The 20,035-nt window shown below is 44.8% G+C and overlaps 1 protein-coding gene across 1 annotated transcript in view; it reads left to right on the top strand.

Moving 5' to 3' along the window:
* ADGB (androglobin) overlaps positions 1–20,035 on the top strand; it is a 1,363,241-nt gene that overhangs the window by 203,494 nt on the left and 1,139,712 nt on the right. Inside the window, exon 8 of the mRNA XM_086927423.1 lies at positions 15,951–16,135. Within this exon, the coding sequence (XP_086783549.1) occupies positions 15,951–16,135 (185 nt within the window). The remainder of the gene's footprint in view (positions 1–15,950; positions 16,136–20,035) is intronic.

The raw sequence follows: 20,035 nt of genomic DNA on the forward strand, positions 1-20,035 counted from the left end.
AAATGCCCTTCTGGGCGGAGCAAACGCCCACTTTCATTTGAAAGAATTGCTCACAATAGGTCTTGCAGACTGCTGCACTGCCATATAAGACCTACAAATGAGAAATATAGCCAGATTTTGAACTGACTGCAAGCATTTAATTTGATACACTAGAATTTATGTGTACAAAACATTTCCCAAATATGTTAAGAATTAAATAATGTTACTACAACCAATGCGATTTGGGAGGGACAAAGGGAAAGCTCTGGTTCGTTGACACGGTTTAAGCATTGGTTACAAGCATTGTCGTTCTGTTTTTAAAACGTAAGCATGAAAAAGACCGAGTAACAAGTTTCAGTTTTCAAACAAGTTACAGGTTTCAAAAAGAAAGTTAAGACACTAGTGCATTTAAATAAATGCAAAATGAGATTCAAATGAAATATGTGTACATTGAACAGCAAATTAAAAATAAACGGTGCTCAAATAATAAGAAAACTGAAATTAAATCTCCACACATCAGTGAAATATTGTGGAATAATTCCCACAATGCTGTGCCGCCACCTTACAGCCTACCTTATAACCCCACCCACCAAATTATTTTGACTTTGATCTCACATTGCTCTGTCGTCTACCTTGCTCTCTTGCAGGTCCACTGCTCACTCTATACTAATACAGAAACTACTCAACATGTACTCACACAGACCAAATCCTTACCCTACACTCACACAGAGCCACCACCCATCCTTCGCTCATATAGGGCCACCGCTTATACTGCGCTCACAGGTACCGCATACTCTGCGCTCACATAAACACCACCTATCCTCCACTCATGCAGATACTGCTCACTCTGAACTCACACAGTCCCACTGCTCCTCCTTCAATCACACATACACTGCTCACCCTGCATTCAGCAGAGCCTTCTCATCTTCCACTTACGCAGGCCAATGACTCATCCCATACTCACTGGCATTCCACTCATTCTGCACTTGCAGACATTGCTCACTTTGCCCTCACATACACTACTCTGTCTGCGCTCACACACTGCTCTTATAAGGCACACAAACAGTCTCCTCGACCATTTGCAAACTCCTACTGCATGGGGCGGAGCATCCTGGTGGAGGAGATGGAGAGAGACGGAAGGACTGAATCGTGAGACCAGAAGGAAGCGGATTGACAGGGACAAGAGGGAAGTATTACTGCATTAACTGGGTGAATGGGACAAGAGAGCTTTGGACCGCCCACTGGGGGAGGCTGGACTTTGAGATGTGATGGTGAGACGGTAGCCTTGTTTGTAATGAAGCTAATCTTTAAGGAGCTGTGAGACTGATAGGGAGCAACTGCAGCTCTTAAAGGTGTAAAGTGATATGGTTGACCCTTTTGTTTAACCTTTTTGGTGAAGGCTGCTGCCACATGCAGGGTGCCTTTCAGGTGAACTAGCAGTAGAGTCAGGTGGACTGCAGAAAAGGTTGTTTCCTAGATCCAGGGGCAGGAGGACTAAGGCTTGGATGGTTGTTTTGAAGTCTGTCTCTGGTAAGAAGAGTTTGGTATGTTATGTTAACATTTCTTATAGAGCGCACATACATTGATTGGTTTCTTGGAGCTAACCTAGGATATTGCCGGAGCCCCATGTGTTTGATCATCTACTGGATTTTAGATATAAGCTTCGATATATAACCAAGTCTTGAGAAGCCTCCTGAATCTAGAGAATTCAGTGCAGGTTCTGATGTCCAAGGGAAGAGTATTCCAGAAGTTGGGTGCCAATACTGCAAACCTAAAACCACCTAGTCATTTCCGTTTGTAGGAAGGAATAGGTGAAACATGTTCCCATCTGGGTTGCTGAAATATCAGCGCGACTGCTTGATTCTGCACCAACTGCAATCATTTAACAGTATATAGAGGGATGCCAAAATAGAAATAGTTGGCATAGTCCAGGTGTGAAATCACCATGACTAGGACCACCTGGATCAAAGCTTCCAGAGTAAGTAATCTTCTGATCTTTCTTATCTTTCTGAGCTGAAAAAACAAGTGGAGGTTACTGCTCCTATCTGGGATTTCATAGTGAGGTCACTATTGATGATCACCCCCAGACTCTTGGCTGAGGGGGAAGGAGTGGGGGGGGGAGCCCAATTCACTTGACCAAAAATGTGCGTTCCAAGTGTTCAGGGGATCCCTATCAGAATCACTTTGGTTTTGTCTGGATTAGGTTTTAACTGGTTACTGTTCATCCAGTCGCGGCTGTGCAGCATTGTTGCCTGGAATTTCGATAACTGAGTCAGGTGAATTATGGATAGTGAACACCAGTTGCAAATCATCTGCATAATTATTTGTGCACACCTTCCTGTTTTTCAGGGACCGAAGTAGGGGGAGAAGGTAGAGGTTGAACAAATGAGGGGACAATGAGGAACCCTGAGGTACTCCACATGTTGTTTCCATTTTTGGTCCAGAGAACTGGGAGAGACGCACCAAATGGGTGCGATCCTCAAGGAATTACTCAATCCAGCTGGACACTGCACCCTTAATGCCAGCAGCCCTGACACTGTCGATCAGGATACCATGATCGACCGTGTCAAATGCCGCAGACAGATCCAACAATACCAAGTCCTAGGGGGAGCCCTTATCAGCTTTCTCTCGAAGTGTGTCCAGTACAGTAAGTATTACTGCCTTGGTTGAATGGACTGGGTGAAACCCTGCTTGGTTGGGATCAAGTTAGTTAGACTGCTCAATGAAAGCACAAAGGCATTTGGCCACATGAGATTCCAATATCTTGGCCAAATAAGGAAGCAGGGAGATAGGCCGGTAATTGGTCAGAATTTTAGGATGACCACCTGTTTTTTTAGTAGAGGAACAACAGTTGCTTCTTTGATAGCTCTCGGGACACAGCCTTCGATAGTGAATCGTTTAGAAGTGCCAAGGCCAGGTCTGGGAAAGATAGTGAAAATGTCTTTTTAAATGTGAGGCGGGCAGCTGTCAGTAGGTGAACCCGACTTTACTTTAGACAGGAGATCTAGAAAAGTCTGATTGTCTATTACTGAAAACTGGTCTAGATAACAAGGGTTTTCCAGCATTGAAGATGATACCTCAAGGGAAGGGCAGAGAGGGATACTAGCTTTTATTGTTGCAATTTTATCAATGAAAAACGAATTGAGGGAATTACAAAATGCTGGAGAGGGTGTAGACTTCAATGTAATTCTGTCAGGATTAGATAATTTGTTCAGAATAGAAAATATCTTTTTAGACCTATTGGTAGAGCTCAAAATTTTTGAAGAGAAGTAAGTAGCCTTGGCAGTGGAGCTTGACTTTTTATACTCTTTAAGTTGGGTTAAATAGCTCTCGTTTTTATAAAGGGAATAACTAATTGTCCATTTTCTTTCAGATTGGCGGAGTGCTCGTTTTTTTTTTTTTTTGTTTTTTTTTTTTTTGTCAGGAGAAAACCATCTTTGTGCCTCATGGTGCCTTGCCGATCCTATTATTATTATAAGTGGAACACGTTCATTGCTTGCTGCTGTGAGCCATGCTATGAGGTTTTCCTCACTTGAGTAAATTAGTTGGAACTATGTTTGCTAATGTGGCATAAAGATGGGATCTGTTGATAATATTCCAATTCCTAGCCACTGATCTTTTGACACTTGGAGGTTTTACCATAGTAATGTTCTTAATAGTGAACTGAATTAGGAAGTGGTCTGACCATATACAAGGTGAGATAGTAGGTGCGGATACTGTAATGTTAGCTGTCCACACCTAAGCCAATGTGTGTCCCTTGTTGTGTGTGGCTGTAGTTATCTGCTGAGTAAGGTTTAGCCCACTAAGTAGGTCAGTCAATTTTGTGGCATGGGGTCCACCCTGTGTATCGTTGGCCCAATAATTAAAATCACCAATCAGTAAACTTTTTGCATGATTGGTAATAAGATGAGCCAACTGTTCACCCAAAGAGTGGGGGAACAAAGGCATAGTCTGGGGTGGTCTGTATAATAGCACACAGATCAAAGGGGTTAAGGCCGCCGCTCTACTCCACCACCTATTTTGCCTGGTGAGCGGTTTGCCTGCAAGATGTTGTAATTATTAGGGAGAGCTGTTAAGATGTTAAGATGTCCGGGGCTGAATGCTGTGGCAGGCAATAGGATGTCAGGATGGTTTGAATCCTATAAATTAAATATGTCAAGCTGGTGTTTCACCAAGGAGCAAGTGTTAAGGTAAAAGATGGTTAGTTTGGAGTCGGTATGTCTGATCTGCTTTTGAGTAATACCAGTAGCATGAGGGGAGATTGTAATTTCAGAAAAAGAGGCCCTTGCTTCCATTATCCCCTGTTTAATTAGTGTGATGTCAATAGGGGGATTAAGAGGGTATTAAGAGGGTATTTGCTGGAGTGCAGGAGTTTAATTCCTGTTAAGAATAAGAAATAATTTGGGCATAATGGCTGGCCCCTGGTCCCGTCCAGGCGCGGACGTGCGCAGACAGGCTTGCCTTCGACTCACCCGCTTTGCGCGTCCGCTACTCTCCCGCGCTGTGGCCGGCATGAAATAGCTGAGGTCTGCCTTTCCCTTTCTTTAGGCGGGAGAGTTATTGCTAAGCTGTCTTAGTTGTCTTTGTAATGTGTTCTTTGAAGGCAATGTCAGTGTAAAGGGTGAAGTTATGTTGTTATCTCCGTGCGCTCCTTAAGTTTATAGTGATTTTTAAACAAGTTCTTGGTGGTGCAGTCCTTGTCACACTGTGTCTTTCAGTGCCTGGTAATTTGATGAGAGTATGTGGTCATGTGATCACGAAGGACGCGCTCTTTTAACGTGAAACCAGCATGGTTTCTTGTTACTTTAGAAGATTTGGATTTGTTGATTTTGATTTCACATAAATTGATGAGTCTTCTAGGTTATTCAATCCACAATTTCTTTATTGCTTGAACATTTCATACTTTTTTGTTCAAATATGTTGAGTCATTCATTATACTCATGAATACTTCATAGCGTTGCATCATGCCCAATGCAATTCGGGTTTGAACAGAAAAACCCTTCATCGGGGGCCTGTGAATCAAAACGTACAGGACCTTAGCATTCAAAGCGAAACAAATCAAAAAGTTCATATAGTCGTAGTACGCACAGTGTTATACATTTAACCAGTTAGTTTGAAATAACATAAGTAGCATGTCAGAAACGATTTTAAAAAAATGCAAATACAAAGACTCGTGTGCCAACTCTAACTGCCAACGAAGATTGTGAAGCTAATAAGATCTTTCTCATTGAACTTATGCATTTTGCACTATACCACAGTTACTTTGAATGGAAAAACATCTACTACAACCAATGTAATGGTATTTCTATGGGCTTTGGGGGGGCCCCCTCATATGCTAACCTGTTCATGACCAAATTTGAACATGACCACATCCATAACAATACCAACTGGACCACTAATCTGATAACATTCAAAAGATACATTGATGATCTATTTTTAAGTTGGAAAGGAGAAAAAGATCAATTATTGACCAACATAACCACACTAAACCAACTGAACCCCAGAGTTAAATTTACTCACACTATCAACAAAGACACTATATCATTTCTGGATGTACAAATTACAATTGTCAACCACCAAATACAAACTCAAGTATATAAAAAAAGCACAGATCGCAACTCCAGTCTACTTTATCAGAGTTTCCACCCCGAAACTCTAAAAAAACCTTTACCCACATCACAATTCATCCGTTTGAAAAGAATCACTTCTGATGCTCACATCCTTGAAAACTCACTGATTGAACAACAGCAACAATATCTTGCAAGAGGCTATCCCAAGGAGATTTAAATGAATCCCTAAAAAAAGTATCTAAACTACCAAGAGAAAGCCTATTGACATCAGCACAAAAAAACGCCGAACAAAAAACAGTGTGTGTTTTAAAGTTTTCCACTGAAGCAAAAAAAATCAAAAAAATCATTAACCGTCACTGGTCTCTAATTAAATCTGAGCCAGATCTGCAAAACTTGTACAGTGATCATGTAACTTTTGCTTTCAAAAGATCAAAAGATTTGAAGGAGATTCTGACCACAAAAAAAGAAGTTAAATCACAACATAAAGGAATGGCTAAATGTTTAAATTGCATACACTGCAATAATGTCATCATTGGAAAAACCTTTATGCATCCAACGCAAGGTTATAAGATAAATCTACAATATACAGGAACCTGTGATTCAAAAAATTTCATATATGCCATCAAATGCCCATGCGGCAAAATATATGTCGGCGTAACCGAACGGAAAATAAAAATAAGGATATCGGAACATAAAAGCTATATCCGAACCAAGAACATGAAATCTGCAGTAGCCACGCATTGGCTTTAATCTAATCACCAAATCGCCCAATTGAAATTTACCATACTGGAGATACTCCCACAACGCTGCGATATGGATCCAGTAAAACAGCGCCTACAAGCAGAAAACTTTTGGGTCAAGAAACTAAATTCCCTTCAACCAACAGGGATCAATGACAGAATTGAACTTACATGTTTTTTATAAGACACTATGAACTTCAGCACAACACCAGGCTCATGAAGCCGTCCTTACCCTCGCCAGAATAATAATATATGTCAGTTTAACTGAAATTGAATCAGTCAGTTATTCCATAGACTGTAGACATTCAATACAGTTCTCATGAAATATGGTTGCAATGCACTATTTTATCAGTTTCATTATTGCACATTGTGTATTTCTTTTATTTCCATGCATTTTCACATTTAACCTACCACATTACAATTTCATGGCATACTGAGTTTCCATCATCACAATATGATCATTTGATCTCCTTCATTGTTCTCTAGCTCCTCTTTCTAACCGATTCCCTCAACAGCAGTATTTTTGATTAAAGATGTATACTTTCTCATATTCCTTGCCCGACTTTCACATTCAGCATCACGTGATCGGAACTTTTATCCAATCACAACACTGCGTATAGTTGCCCAGACAACACAGTTAGCGTATAAACTTTCTCATCACTTCTTGCTTTATTTATTTTTCTATTTTTCTTTCCTTACTCTCTTTTAGTCCCGACTATCATCATATTATATCATTCTATATTGCTTGTACTTTTTCACCGCTTCCCTTTATCACGTGATGCGGCAACATTACTATAAGAACTCATATGATAGGCTGACTGGCCATCCCACCGCTTCTGCGTTCGGATTGCCACGACTACTCCGCGTTACACAAAGTAAGTTTTCCTTTCTCTTCACCTTTCCTTCACCGCTTTTCAGATTACAATTTTCCATGTAGCATGATCTTCCGATGTGACTCTCCATGTATTTTTCAGTTCTTTTTCTGACCTAAAACTCGTTCAGCACATTACCAGCACACCCACTTTCAGTGATGCTCATTATCCCTCCCTCACCCTCACCATAGAGTTGGCACACGAGTCTTTGTATTTGCATTTTTTTTAAATCGTTTCTGACATGCTACTTATGTTATTTCAAACTAACTGGTTAAATGTATAACACTGTGCGTACTACGACTATATGAACTTTTTGATTTGTTTTGCTTTGAATGCTAAGGTCCTGTACGTTTTCATTCACATTCCCCTGATGAAGGGTTTTTCTGTTCCAACCCGAAATGCATTGGGCATGATGTAACGCTAAGAAGTATTCATGAGTATAATGAATGACTCAACATATTTGAACAAAAAAATATGAAATGTTCAATCAATAAAGAAATTGTGGATTGAATAACCTAGAAGACTCATCAATTTATGTGAAATCAAAATCAACAAATCCAAATCTTCTAATGTAAGAAGAAACCATGCTGGTTTCACGTTAAAAGAGCGCGTCCTTCTTGATCACATGACCACATACTCTCATCAGTGTAAAGGGTGAAACCATGTGATTTTGTCTAATGCACAGGGGCATATTTTTTGTGGTCAGTAGATATAGATCTCCATATTATTGTTACTCTTGTTTAAGTAAGAAAAACTTTGTGTATCTGTTTGGAAGAATAAACTCTTTGTGAACGTCCAAGCAGCTATTTATCTCTGATTACAATGAGTTTGTTGTTGTCATTGTTAAGAAATCATTACCAGATAGTTAATGCATTGAGTGGCGTTCTCTAGAAGGTTTTCTTAAAACCCTACCTGAAATGTATACAGGAACTTTACTAGGTGAAAGATTACTTTGATATCTTCATCAGATATGTTCCTGTTTTAGTTGTTGCTTAGCTCCTACTTAACTGATTTCCATACCTTCTCAAAGAACCAATCTTGAGGCTAAAATGAATGTTGACATTAGGTTTTTGCTTTTTTATTCAAAGAAAGGTTTATTGAATTTTGTTGCCAACCAACAACAATGCGATTCTATCAAGCTTTATCTCCCCTCAATCTGTTATCTTAATCCTTATGGTTTCCATCTCTCTCCCTTGTAGTCCTCCAGTTCTGTTGTGTAATGTTTTAATTTTACACAGTAAAAACCAAAATTTATTTATATCACAAGAAGAGATAATTTTACTGTTAAGCAACAAATAAAACAACTAGGCCACTTCCCATAGTTGTGTCCATCTAATTGAAAACATCCCAAGGGTATACCACGAGTGGCCAGTAACCCACGCCGTCTTTATTGAAAGTTCTAAGTGGCACCCTACCCAAAAGCAGTCAGCAGATCCCAATAATATTTCAAGTACCATACCAACTATTGAATAATTACCAACCTTATACCTGGGGGGGCGCTAGAGGGCGCACTGCGAGATGGCTGACTACTACGCGTCTCCTCGGAACCCTTGGCCCTAAATCCGTCCCGATTCCAGCGGAAAACGGCACAATGGACGGCTGATGGACCCGCCTCCACACTGTGGCGTCCTCGGCCGGGAGAAAAACCGCACGCCGAAGAAATCGGCCTGACCCCTCACCGAGCGGACCGGCCAACCAAAATGGCGGCGCGCGGCCGTAATGACCGCAGATAAAACCAAGCGATGCCGCTCTCGGACAGCCACAGGACAAACTCCCTCTCAACGCGCTAGCTGTGGGGCGCTAAAACCAGCGACTTTCAGGTACGGTGTGCCTGTGCAACATGCGAAAATCTCGGCGGACAGTGTGCGTTCCACGGCGGCCAAAATGGCGGCGGCGGTGAAACGCAAACTCGGCGACCCTGCGCCAGACGCTACCGGCTCCCTATAGCGATAAACCAGCATGCCACCGGACGCGGAACTATCACTTTGTGCAGCTACTGCGGCGCATTGGGAGGAGAAACGACTGGAGGCGAGCTGGGAAGAGCGTGCAAGTTGGGAGCTGCTCGCCGCTGCTGACCACTGCCCTGGAGGCGCGAACTAGACCCGCCATCGCAAGCGAGACCGCCCCACACGACCTGGGAGGTACAGGGACGCGGCAGGCACCCTGCATCATAAGCACCGGCACAGGACACTCCTGCACGGCACACTGGGCTGACCTGCACCTCTGTAGAGCTCAGTGCATGACCTAATGAATAGGGCTTCAACGCGGAGGGCGACTGGAGCACAGCTACGACGCACACGGACAGCGACTACGACAGCAATCCCAACGAGCCCACCAGTCGCTAGCCCAGCCGGCCCCTCGGGCAAGATGGGTAAGCCGGACAAGCAGCACTCGAAGCTGCCCTTTGAAGCAAGGAAGCAAGCGACGAAAACGGGCGCTGCCCAGGACACTGACGGAGCCCAGGTACTGGAAGAAGGCGCCGGCATGGAGGCGGTACTGAGGGCTATCCAGCAGAGTCTGCATGACATGAATGGCAAGATGGACAGTGTCGTGGCGCGGGTGGACTCTCTATCTAACAAGCTAGAAAACCACGAGGGGAGGCTGGTGGAGGCGGAGCGCAGGATCTCCTCGGTGGAGGACCACTCCAGAGACATCGCAAAATCACACAGCGCCCTTGAGAGGACCCTGGAAACCCTGAAGGCGAAGGTGGAGGACCAGGAAGCGAGGTCCCGCCGCAACAACGTGCGCATCTCGGGCCTGCCGGAATCCACCAACACGAGCAGGATGGAGACGTACGTGGAGAACATGCTGAAGGACATCTTTGGGGCTGGCAGCTTCTCTGAAGTCTTCCTGATCGAACGCGCCCATCGCTCTCTGGCTCCCACTCCGAACCCAGGAGCTCCACCTCGAATAATCATCGCCCGAGTCCTCAACTACAGGGACAGGGACACTATACTCCGACTGGCGAGGGAAAACTGCGCCATTACCCATCAGGGCAACTCGCTGGAGTTCTACCCAGACCACACCATGGCGGTGCAGCAGGCCAGGAAGGAGTTTACTCCAGTAAAGAAGAAACTACGTGAGCTGGACATTGGATACGCGATGCTGTACCCTGCAAAACTTAAAATCCTGACGGATGGTAAGCCGGTGGTCCTCACGACGGTACAAGCCGCGCAGGAGTACGTCAAGACCCTCACCAAACGTCGGAAAAATCAGGAGAATGCGGGCAGAATGAGCGACAACGACTGACGACGCGATGGCTCAACGTGTGTCTCTTTGGACTGCTTCAGCACTGCAGGCGACGCACGACGGACACTACAAATTGGGTGAAACATTGCGTGGCACGCCACGAGACTGGGACTTCCACTGCTGACGGACTCTGGATGGGAGTCGTGCATGGCGGTACCGCAGTGAGTACTATGGGGAAACGTTAATGCAGAACCAGCACAGGAGCATTGGGCCTCCACTGACTACTGACGAGTAGCTAGCACGATGAGCTACCTGCGTCTTCACTGTGCAACCCCGAGACACTGGCATTGAGGGTGGTTGGCACTACCTACGAGTGTTCCTGTACTTTGGGGGGGGGGGTAAGGAGAATGATGATGATCACTAAGTGCCTGCGAGGGATCGGGGATGGGGCGGGGAGGATAGGGTGTAAATATTGACGATGCAATAGTATGCTAATCGCGCCCGTCCACATCCACTATGTGGATGGAGATGTGTGCTTCGGGCGGCACCCCCAGGAGGGTGTTCCCCACAAAAAGTTTACTCACAGTTCTGAAGTTTGGGGGGGAATGGCTTTGGCAAAGTTTGGGTGCTAAAGTGGGAGGCGGGGGGGATGGGGAAGCTGAATGTAGTTACTGTGTTTGCACTGTGTCTGAGAAGCATTGCGACCTCTTTTGTTGCCTTCATTGCGAATGCTAAGAATGCACTTTTTCATAGGTGGCCACACAGAACACGCGGCGCACAATTTCACCGGACCACACGCTAATGGCGCGCTTTGACACACTCAACTTCATCACATGGAATGTTAAAGGCTGGGGAACCCGAAAAAGAAAAGGCAAATGTTTGCGTACTTTGACAGGCTTAAGGTCGATGTGGCCCTCCTACAAGAAACTCACTTGGCACCCACTTCCACACACGGGCTGGGGAACAAATGGGCAGAATCCATCACTGGCTCATACTACTCATCGTACTCCCGTGGCGTTAGCATTTTGATAAAGAAAGGAACCCACTTCAAAATCACAGACACGCACACTGACCCAGGGGGGCGCTATGTTGTAGTAGTAGGCGAGACGAGACACCATAAACTGGCTCTTGTGAATGTACATGGTCCGAACGTGGATGATGCAGGCTTTTTTGAAAGGTTATGGCATATTGTAGCTGATGTGCAAGCGGACAATGTTCTCTGGGGAGGGGACTTCAACGTCACACTCAGAGATGGGCTCGACAGGGCCGCGCACACACTTGAGCAACATACCAAGGCGAGGGAAATGCTGCTTGACGCAATGTCTAATTTGCACGTCAGTGACCTGTGGAGGATACTACACCCGGGGGAACAGGTAGCCACACACATCAATGCTGCAAACAGGAGCTGGTCCAGACTAGACTTTTGGCTGGCCACACAGGACGTCCTTGCCTGGGTGGAACAGATTTCGCATCTCCCTAGAACACTGTCGGATCACAGTCCTGTGCTCCTACGGTTACGGATCCCGCACTATGTCCCAACGCCCTACACCTGGCGCTTCAACGCGCAGGCCTTGCGCGACCCGCTTTATGTGGATACAGTCCAAACAGCGATCACCGACTACTTTGAACTAAATGCCCCCACCACGGAGGACCCGTGCCTCCTATGGGAAGCATTTAAAGCGACAATACGGGGCGTGTGCATTAACACGTCTGCTGGTATACTGAAAGATATCCGTCACCAACTTACCAGGAGAGAGGAGATGCTCCAAGACCTGGAACAGCGCTACACACTCACTGGGGACACGGCACTACTAAGTGACATACAATCAATACTGTTAGAATACAACACGTTTGCTGATGACGAACTCAAATACATTTTCAAGAGAACAACGGCCAGAAGATATGGGGAAGGGGGTAGGCCGGGCAGGGCCCTAGCAGAGAAGATTTGCTCGGGAAGGGCGCCACAACACATAGCGTCTATACGTACCAAACAAGGCACACGCGCACATGATATGCCGACCATTATGGGCGAATTCAGGGAAACCTATGGGGCTCTATACGAGGCCAGAACACAGGTGCCACGGGAGGAGATACTGGAATACATGGCTGACGTAGAGATTGCCTGGCTGGCAGACGGGCACAGGGAATATCTAGCTAGGCCCCTCACGACACAAGAAGTCGTTGACACCATCAAAAGACTCCCTAATGGCAAAGCACCGGGCCCGGATGGCTTCGTCATAGAATTCTATAAAACGTACACTAGCTCGCTAGCTCCACATCTAGTGAATCTGTACGAGGCCGCTCATGAAGCCCAGACTCTGCCACCATCCATGAGAGAGGCGTTGATCATCGCCATACTGAAACCTGGTAAAGACGAAGAACAGTGCGACTCCTACCGCCCTCTCTCATTGATAAACGCCGACACCAAGATCCTAGCCAGCATACTGGCGGACCGACTGAAGCCATTAATGCCGATGTTAATAAGACCAGACCAGGCGGGTTTCATCCCAGACCGGTCGACCGCACACAACACTCACACCCTTTTTGCTCTGGCGCACTACCTGGCCCCGGATATCAAGGAGGTTGCTGTCTTGCTGGACGCGGCTAAGGCATTCGATACGATTGACTGGCCGTTCCTGCACGCAGTCCTACTCCGGATGGGGTTCCCCCCCTTATTCATTGGCTGGATCACGATGCTGTATTCGGGTCTGACGGCCCGCATACGGGTAAACAAACATCTATCGTCCCCGATTGACATCGGACGTGGCACCAGACAAGGATGCCCCCTATCGCCTATGCTGTTTGCCCTTATACTGGAACCCTTGGCGTGTAAAATAAGACAGCACCACCACTACTCCGCTATTCAGTTACCTACGCGGCCCATACACATTGCCCTGTATGCGGACGACATGGTCTTATATGTGAAAAACCCGGAGTCAAACCTCAACCCCCTAATGCGGGAATACATTAAATTCGGCCAATACTCGGGGCTCCTCATTAATTGGAGCAAGTCCCTCATACTCCCACTGACAGATGGCACCCACCCCACGCCGCTGGATTATCCCCTGGAATGGCAGGAGGAGCCGACGAAGTACCTAGGCGTCTGGTTCCACAGAGATCCAGAGTTAGTCATCCGCACCAATTACGGGAGGACTGTCTCTGCTTTGGAGGACAAGGTCAGGAGATGGATTAGTCTACCGCTCTCACTGGCAGACAGACTTGCCATTGTGAAGATGGTGCTCCTGCCCAAATTCTTATATCTTTTTAATAATATACCTATTAAGCCCCCGGCGGAGGTGTTCCGTAATATTAAATCTCTCATGCTCTCCTTAATCTGGGCGGGTAAACAGGCTAGATTAGACCTGCAGACTCTGACGCTCCCATACGCTAAAGGTGGTTTCAAGGTGCCGGACATCTATCTATACTATCAGTGTGCACAGGCGCAATACGCGCATTACTGGTTTCACGAGATTCCTTTTCTGACGCATGTGGCTGTTGAGCATGGAGATGCTGACCCCATCCCGCTAACGAGTATATTAACACACAAACACCCCAGATTACACGAACATGATATCAACCCAGTGAACACCACGATAGAAGCATGGAGGACACTCAGTAAGATGGCGCGTTGCACACCACTCTATGCACCGACACTCCCATTGGCACACCACCCGGCACTGTCTGTCACGCAAGAACAGGTGGGGATGGATCTCCTTAAACGCGCTGGCATAGACACCCTTGGGGATTTGTACAGAGAAGGGCAATTTGTACAGCTGAACCAGCTCACGTACATCCAGAACCCAACTCTGTTATTTAGCTTCAACTATTATAGGCTTCAGAGGGCGGTGAAGGAACACTTTGTGTCTTTTCCAGCAGAACCGCAAGCACTAGCACCACTGACACTCATGATCAACACCCCCTCAGCTGCACACTTGGTATCTCGCCTGTACCGCTGCGCGCAATCTAGCAATGGTGGTAACACTACCAGAGCCAGGGAGAAATGGCAAGCGGTACTGGGGGAAGATCTCACGGAAGGGGACTGGGAGGCCTCCTGCATGCTTACGGGGATGCTGACACCTAACGGGAACCTTAGACTGATCCATTACAAATATTTGCACCAGATGTACCACACCCCTGCACGTCTGCACAGATATGGTCTGAGAGACAACTCTAATTGTACTAGGTGCGGGCAGGAACACGCGGACTTCATACACTTGGCATGGCACTGCGATGCTGTAACACAATACTGGGTCCAGGTGATACGGACACTCAACACTATGTTGGGGGCCCAAATGCCGTGCACTGCCAAAGTCTGTCTCCTGGGATTGGTGCCACACTTGCGAGCGAGACGGCGTAAACTTTGTGTGATTGCGTTATTGATGGCGAAGAGAAGAATATCCCTACATTGGAACAGTAAGCGAAAACCAAAAGTGAAAAATTGGCTGGAAGATTTGGCCTATTGTAGAGACACCTTAGTCACGTATGAGGAGGAGTTGCCTATGGGGTCCCGCCCCAGAGACTATTGGGAACCCTTCCAACAATATCTGGTGTCAGTGGCGTCTGAAGATAATGAGGGCTGAGCGCTCAACTGCTAAAGTCTTAGTGCTACTATGAGCTACACTTGGTGGGGCAATGAGGGGGGGAGAATGCTGTGACACAGTGCTTTGAGTTTTACAGGGGGTTATTGCTTTGTTGTTTGTACTGTCCCCCCTAGGTTATGGGGGCTTTTGTCGAAAATACCAAAAAATGTAAGACTGATCAGACAAATCTACCATGCGGATGCACTGTCGAAACCATTGCCTACACTGCTACCGAACATGCGCCGCCGGACCTATGGTTGTCGGCTGATGGGCTGTGTGTGAATAAGCTGATCATTTACTCTTGCGTACTTTACAAAGCCGGCCTTCTAAGGTTGTAGGCGAGATTGACTGTACTATTTCTATGGCAATGCGCAATAAACGTCTTACCCAAAAAAAAAAAAAAAAAAAAAAAAAAAAACCTTATACCTGGATCACCTCCTGTGCCAACATTCTATCCCACTTTTCTGGACACAGCAAGTACGTTGTCCTCCACACCCTTCCGAACAGATCTCCTTTTGCAGATGGTCCATCCTCCTACGCCTCTTCTACATCAGCTTGCTAGCATCAGAGAACAGCAGAGATACAAGATTATTGGAACAGTTGTAGGCCCTCCATCTACCTGCCCTTAACATCACCTTCCTCTCCTCATCGCTCCCCTCCATCTCTCCTCTGATTTCCCCCACCTGTAGTCTGAAGCACCAGGTGATCTTTGATATAGCTGCAACTAGTTCACTTGTATGCTCCAAAGATTTTGGGATTCCACAGTTGGAAATAATTATTAAGAAGACACCCTGGAATAACAGTAGTATAGAAGGATCAAATGTTACTGGTGTATTTTATCTTTCATCACAAGATTATATACCTCTTCCTACATAACTGTCAATAGCCAGACCTCATTGTTTTTCCTTTCATATTGGTCATTGTTTATTTCACAGCGCTCAGCCTATTGAACAAGCTCAAAGCTTTAGGAACCGTTATGTTAAAATTATTGCTAAATCTCTTGATTGACTCTTGCTTTAGGGAAGGGTATCATGACAAGATTTGGAAACTATTAACAGAAATTGTGCCTGGGTTTAAGTTTCCTGATGATGAAAAAGTAGAAGCCAGTACTCCTGTGATTGATCCAACCGTTACAGAAACCAAGGCAGCAGAGGTCAAAAATGAAACTCCGTCAGTCATTAAGCAAGCAGAAAAACCCACTAAAGGTAATACTCTTTATCACTTCTATTCAGTGTCAGATTTATGTATGATGCTTGTGCTGTTGAATATATAGTGCTTGGTGCTTTGGGCTCTATAGCTATATAAATGAGCAGAATGGAGTCTGTTGCACTGACAAAGTTGTCCCCTTAGCTTGTTCAAGACCACAGTAAAGACCGTTCTAGTCTTTATTTTTTTTCTAAGGCACTTTTTTTCCATGGCTGGCAAGTTGCAATATGATTATTTTAATCTTGCTTTGAGTTGGGTCTTTGAAAAACCAAAAGAACTGCCACTCCAAATGCTGTTCTCATGACCTCACTTTTTGTGTTAAAACAATGTTATTGAGTTTATAAACACAATATAAACTGTTGGAAGAAGACAAAGTGGAGTAGGTCCATAATGACTATAGACAGTACATACCATTTCAACTCCTAAAAGAAATACAGTTCCTCATTTTGAATCACAATTATGTAAATAATACAAACGTCAGAGTTTAGACAGAAGGGAGGGAAGGAATTAGGTGCTAAGTATGTATAATTCTTTTAAGAGGAGCACGACTTAATGTATGCGGAGATTCAGTATTTTAAATAGGATTTTCTGACTACAAATTTACAAGGACACTGGTGCACTACGGCTCAGATTCAAGGAGTCGTTGTATTGTCGAAATATTAGTCGACGGAGATCTGAATGGATTTGCATGGAGTTTTCTTTAGAGCTTATTGTAATGAATTGTTATCTGAACCCATCAAAAACAGAAGCCCTCTAACCATGTGGAGTAGTAGAGTTTAGAGTAGTCTTCCCAATTGTTAAGAAAGAAAGATTTTGCATTGGAGGATAAGCATAAGTTCTAGCAGGACTTTGTCCTCCTAATTTTTAATGTTGGATCCAGAGAGGTCAGTAATGATAAAACTTGAGTCTTTTATTGCATTTATGTGTTTGGTAGATTTGAATAGGCATGAATTTGTGACCAGTAGGTATCCAGGAGAAGCAGTTAAAAAGCATATATCCAAGGACTTTCAAAGTTTGTAATATAGTTCCAAAAAGAGGTGCTGTCTGAAAGGCCCAGTCCATGTAGACTTTGGGGGGCCCAGAAGATTCTGTGATGAATCATACATTTGGTTTGTGCTAGTATATAATCTCCAGAGATGGAACAAGGGTATCCATGTACCACTGGCTCACTCCCAAATACACGAAGAGCCGATTCTGAGTCTGGTCCTGATGCACCCTGACTTTCTGGGTCTGCCAGCAGCGTTGCAATAAGCCAAGGCCGTTAGTGAGGTCATGCTTGGCATCTGCAGCATGCTTGTTATGTTTTGTTAAGAGGTGTTACTAAAGCGCAAAACATTCACCTGGGTCTATCCTGGTGCTGACAATCCAGAGAAGTAGCAAGAATGAAGAAGATACAACTATGGCTGTTAGTCAAATGTCTGCTTAAATATCCACATCTTTAGTGCTTTTATAAAGGAACCAATACAGTAATTGAGCAAATTTGTATTGGGAGAGCATTCCATTCCTCATGCCGAAGTACTGAGAAAAAATGCCTCTCCGCCATACTTTTCTTAAATCTGGGCACCACCAAAAGGTTTGAAGATGGCGATCGAAGAGTCCTTTTAGAGGAATATCTTAATAATCAGTCTTTCAGGAACCCTGGGCTCGTACCCTTAAGAGACTTAAAATTAATCAGCAGACTTTAAATGTGATTTGCTGTTTCATTGGCAGACCTTGAAAGTTCTTCAGATAAGGAGGGATTTGTATTCATCAAGGAATTCTGAAGACCAGTCTGGCCACCACATTCTGTATCACCTGCAGTCTCTTAAGATCACTTTCAGGGTGTCCAATATAAATACTATTAGCACAGACTTTTGTGGCACCAATAACAGCTGCTATAATTGTCCTCATAGCATCCATAGTCACAAACTGTTAGATCTTCCTGATTGTTCTTAGCATGAAGACACAGTTAGAGTCCACCACACTACATGGTGTCTTAAAAAAGAGATGTTGACCAACACAAACACCCAGACTTTTTACACTAGTTTATGGACAGGTAGAACACTCAATTCAGAAGGTGGAAAATAGTTAGTACATAAAAATGGATTTTGACCTAACTCCACAATTGTCGTTTTATACATATTTAATTTTAGATGGTTTTGACTCATCCAGCTACCAAGAAATGCATCATGTTCCTGAAATGATCTTGGAAATGCTCCAAAGTATCAAGCTGGAGTAGGATCTGACAGGCATTTGCATAATTGAAAATCCAGCACCCTCTTTTCACAAGTTTCTTAATGGCGTGTTGAATGTAAATGTTAAATAAATGAGGGGACAGGGCAGACCCCTGTGGGACTCTAAACTCATTGTTTAGACCTGTTGCTCTGAAAGGCTTGAGTTGCACTGCCTGAGTCCTATTCTCAAAAAAGGAAGTAAGCCAGTTTAGGGCATCCCCTCTAAAGCCTGCCAACCACAGTTGATCCAATAGAATATTGTGGTCGGCTGTATCGGAGGCTGCAGACAGGTCTAATGTATCAGAGCTGGGATAGTCCCAATATCCAGATCCATCCTCAGATCATCTATGACTGCTAGAATTGCAGCTTTAGAGTTGTGTTGTGGTTGAAAACCAGCCTGATGAAGGAATCCAACCTGATGTTGAACAAAATAGTTCTATTCAGAGATAAAGGCTCCTCACTTTTGGCTACCTCTGGTGCGCTTTGGGCCGTAGTGATTTTCAGGGGCCTCCAGCCAAACTTCCACAGTGGGCTCACCCTCTGTGCCTCATAAATCCACGTCGGGCTCTGCATCAGTTTTGGTGCAGACTTCAGTCCCAGTGCCACAGATACAACAAAGATGGGTTCAGGATGTCTTTTCATGGAGGAAGAGATCCAAGAACTCTAGTTTCCAGTAGAAACCTGGTTCCACTTCAGTCTGTTCAAGTTAGGGTGATCCACTTGGCGGTGACTTCCTTCCTGCAAACCATCAAAGGGAAGCAGGTACAGGGTCTCACAGTCAATACCACCATCATGTGATACTGCAACAAGGAGGGCAGTGTAGGGTCTTGGATCCTATGCCAGGAAGCTTTGCATTGCTTGAAGTGGCTGAATCACCAGGGCATTTCTATGGTCATGAACCACCAGGTGGGATCTCTAAACACTCAAGTCGACAAACTAAGCTGCCAAAGCTTAGCTGATCATTTTTGGCAGTTACACCCAGAGGTGGTGCTGGGTGTCTTTCAACAATGGGGAGAACTCTAGCTTGATCTTTTGGCTACAGCACTGGACCATTTAATAAACAATCAAGCTGCCACTTTGGGAGGATCTTCTGTCACAACATCTGGGCAAGGTCTTACATCAGGGCCTGCGCATCCTGTACCTCCATGTGTGGAGATTGAACAGTGACATGTGAATACTTTTGATCTCACTTCTGAAGTTGTTGATTCTATCTTGTCAGCTAGGTGTCCTTAACAAAGTTGGTGTATGCCGGGCGCAAGAACAAGTTTGTGGCTTTTGCGTCAATCAATATATGGACGCATTACAGGTCAAACTGTTGAACGTTGTGTTGATTGTTATAGCTTTGGACCAGCAAGGACTTGCACTGGGCACAGTCAAAGGCTATTTGGCAGCTCTTTTGGCTTTCTACTGTTGAGCAATCACTCTTCTTTGTTCAGATCACCTTTTGTGATGAGGTTTCTTAAAGATCTACAACATATGCGTCCTTCAAAGTCTTTTATGATGCCAAAGTGGAACTTGAATCTGGTTCTCACTTTTATGATGTGCATTCCCTTACAGCAAATACAAAGCTGCTCACTAAGCTTTTTGACCCTGAAAAATGTCAGTTTATGGTCCATACGTCAGCTTGTTGCATAAGACGCCAGTTCTTTTGCTTCCATGCCAGGTAGTGTTGATCCGGTCTGAGCT

This window comes from Lissotriton vulgaris, chromosome 6 (genome assembly GCF_964263255.1).
Source record: "Lissotriton vulgaris chromosome 6, aLisVul1.2, whole genome shotgun sequence".
Classification (NCBI taxonomy): Eukaryota; Metazoa; Chordata; class Amphibia; order Caudata; family Salamandridae; genus Lissotriton; species Lissotriton vulgaris.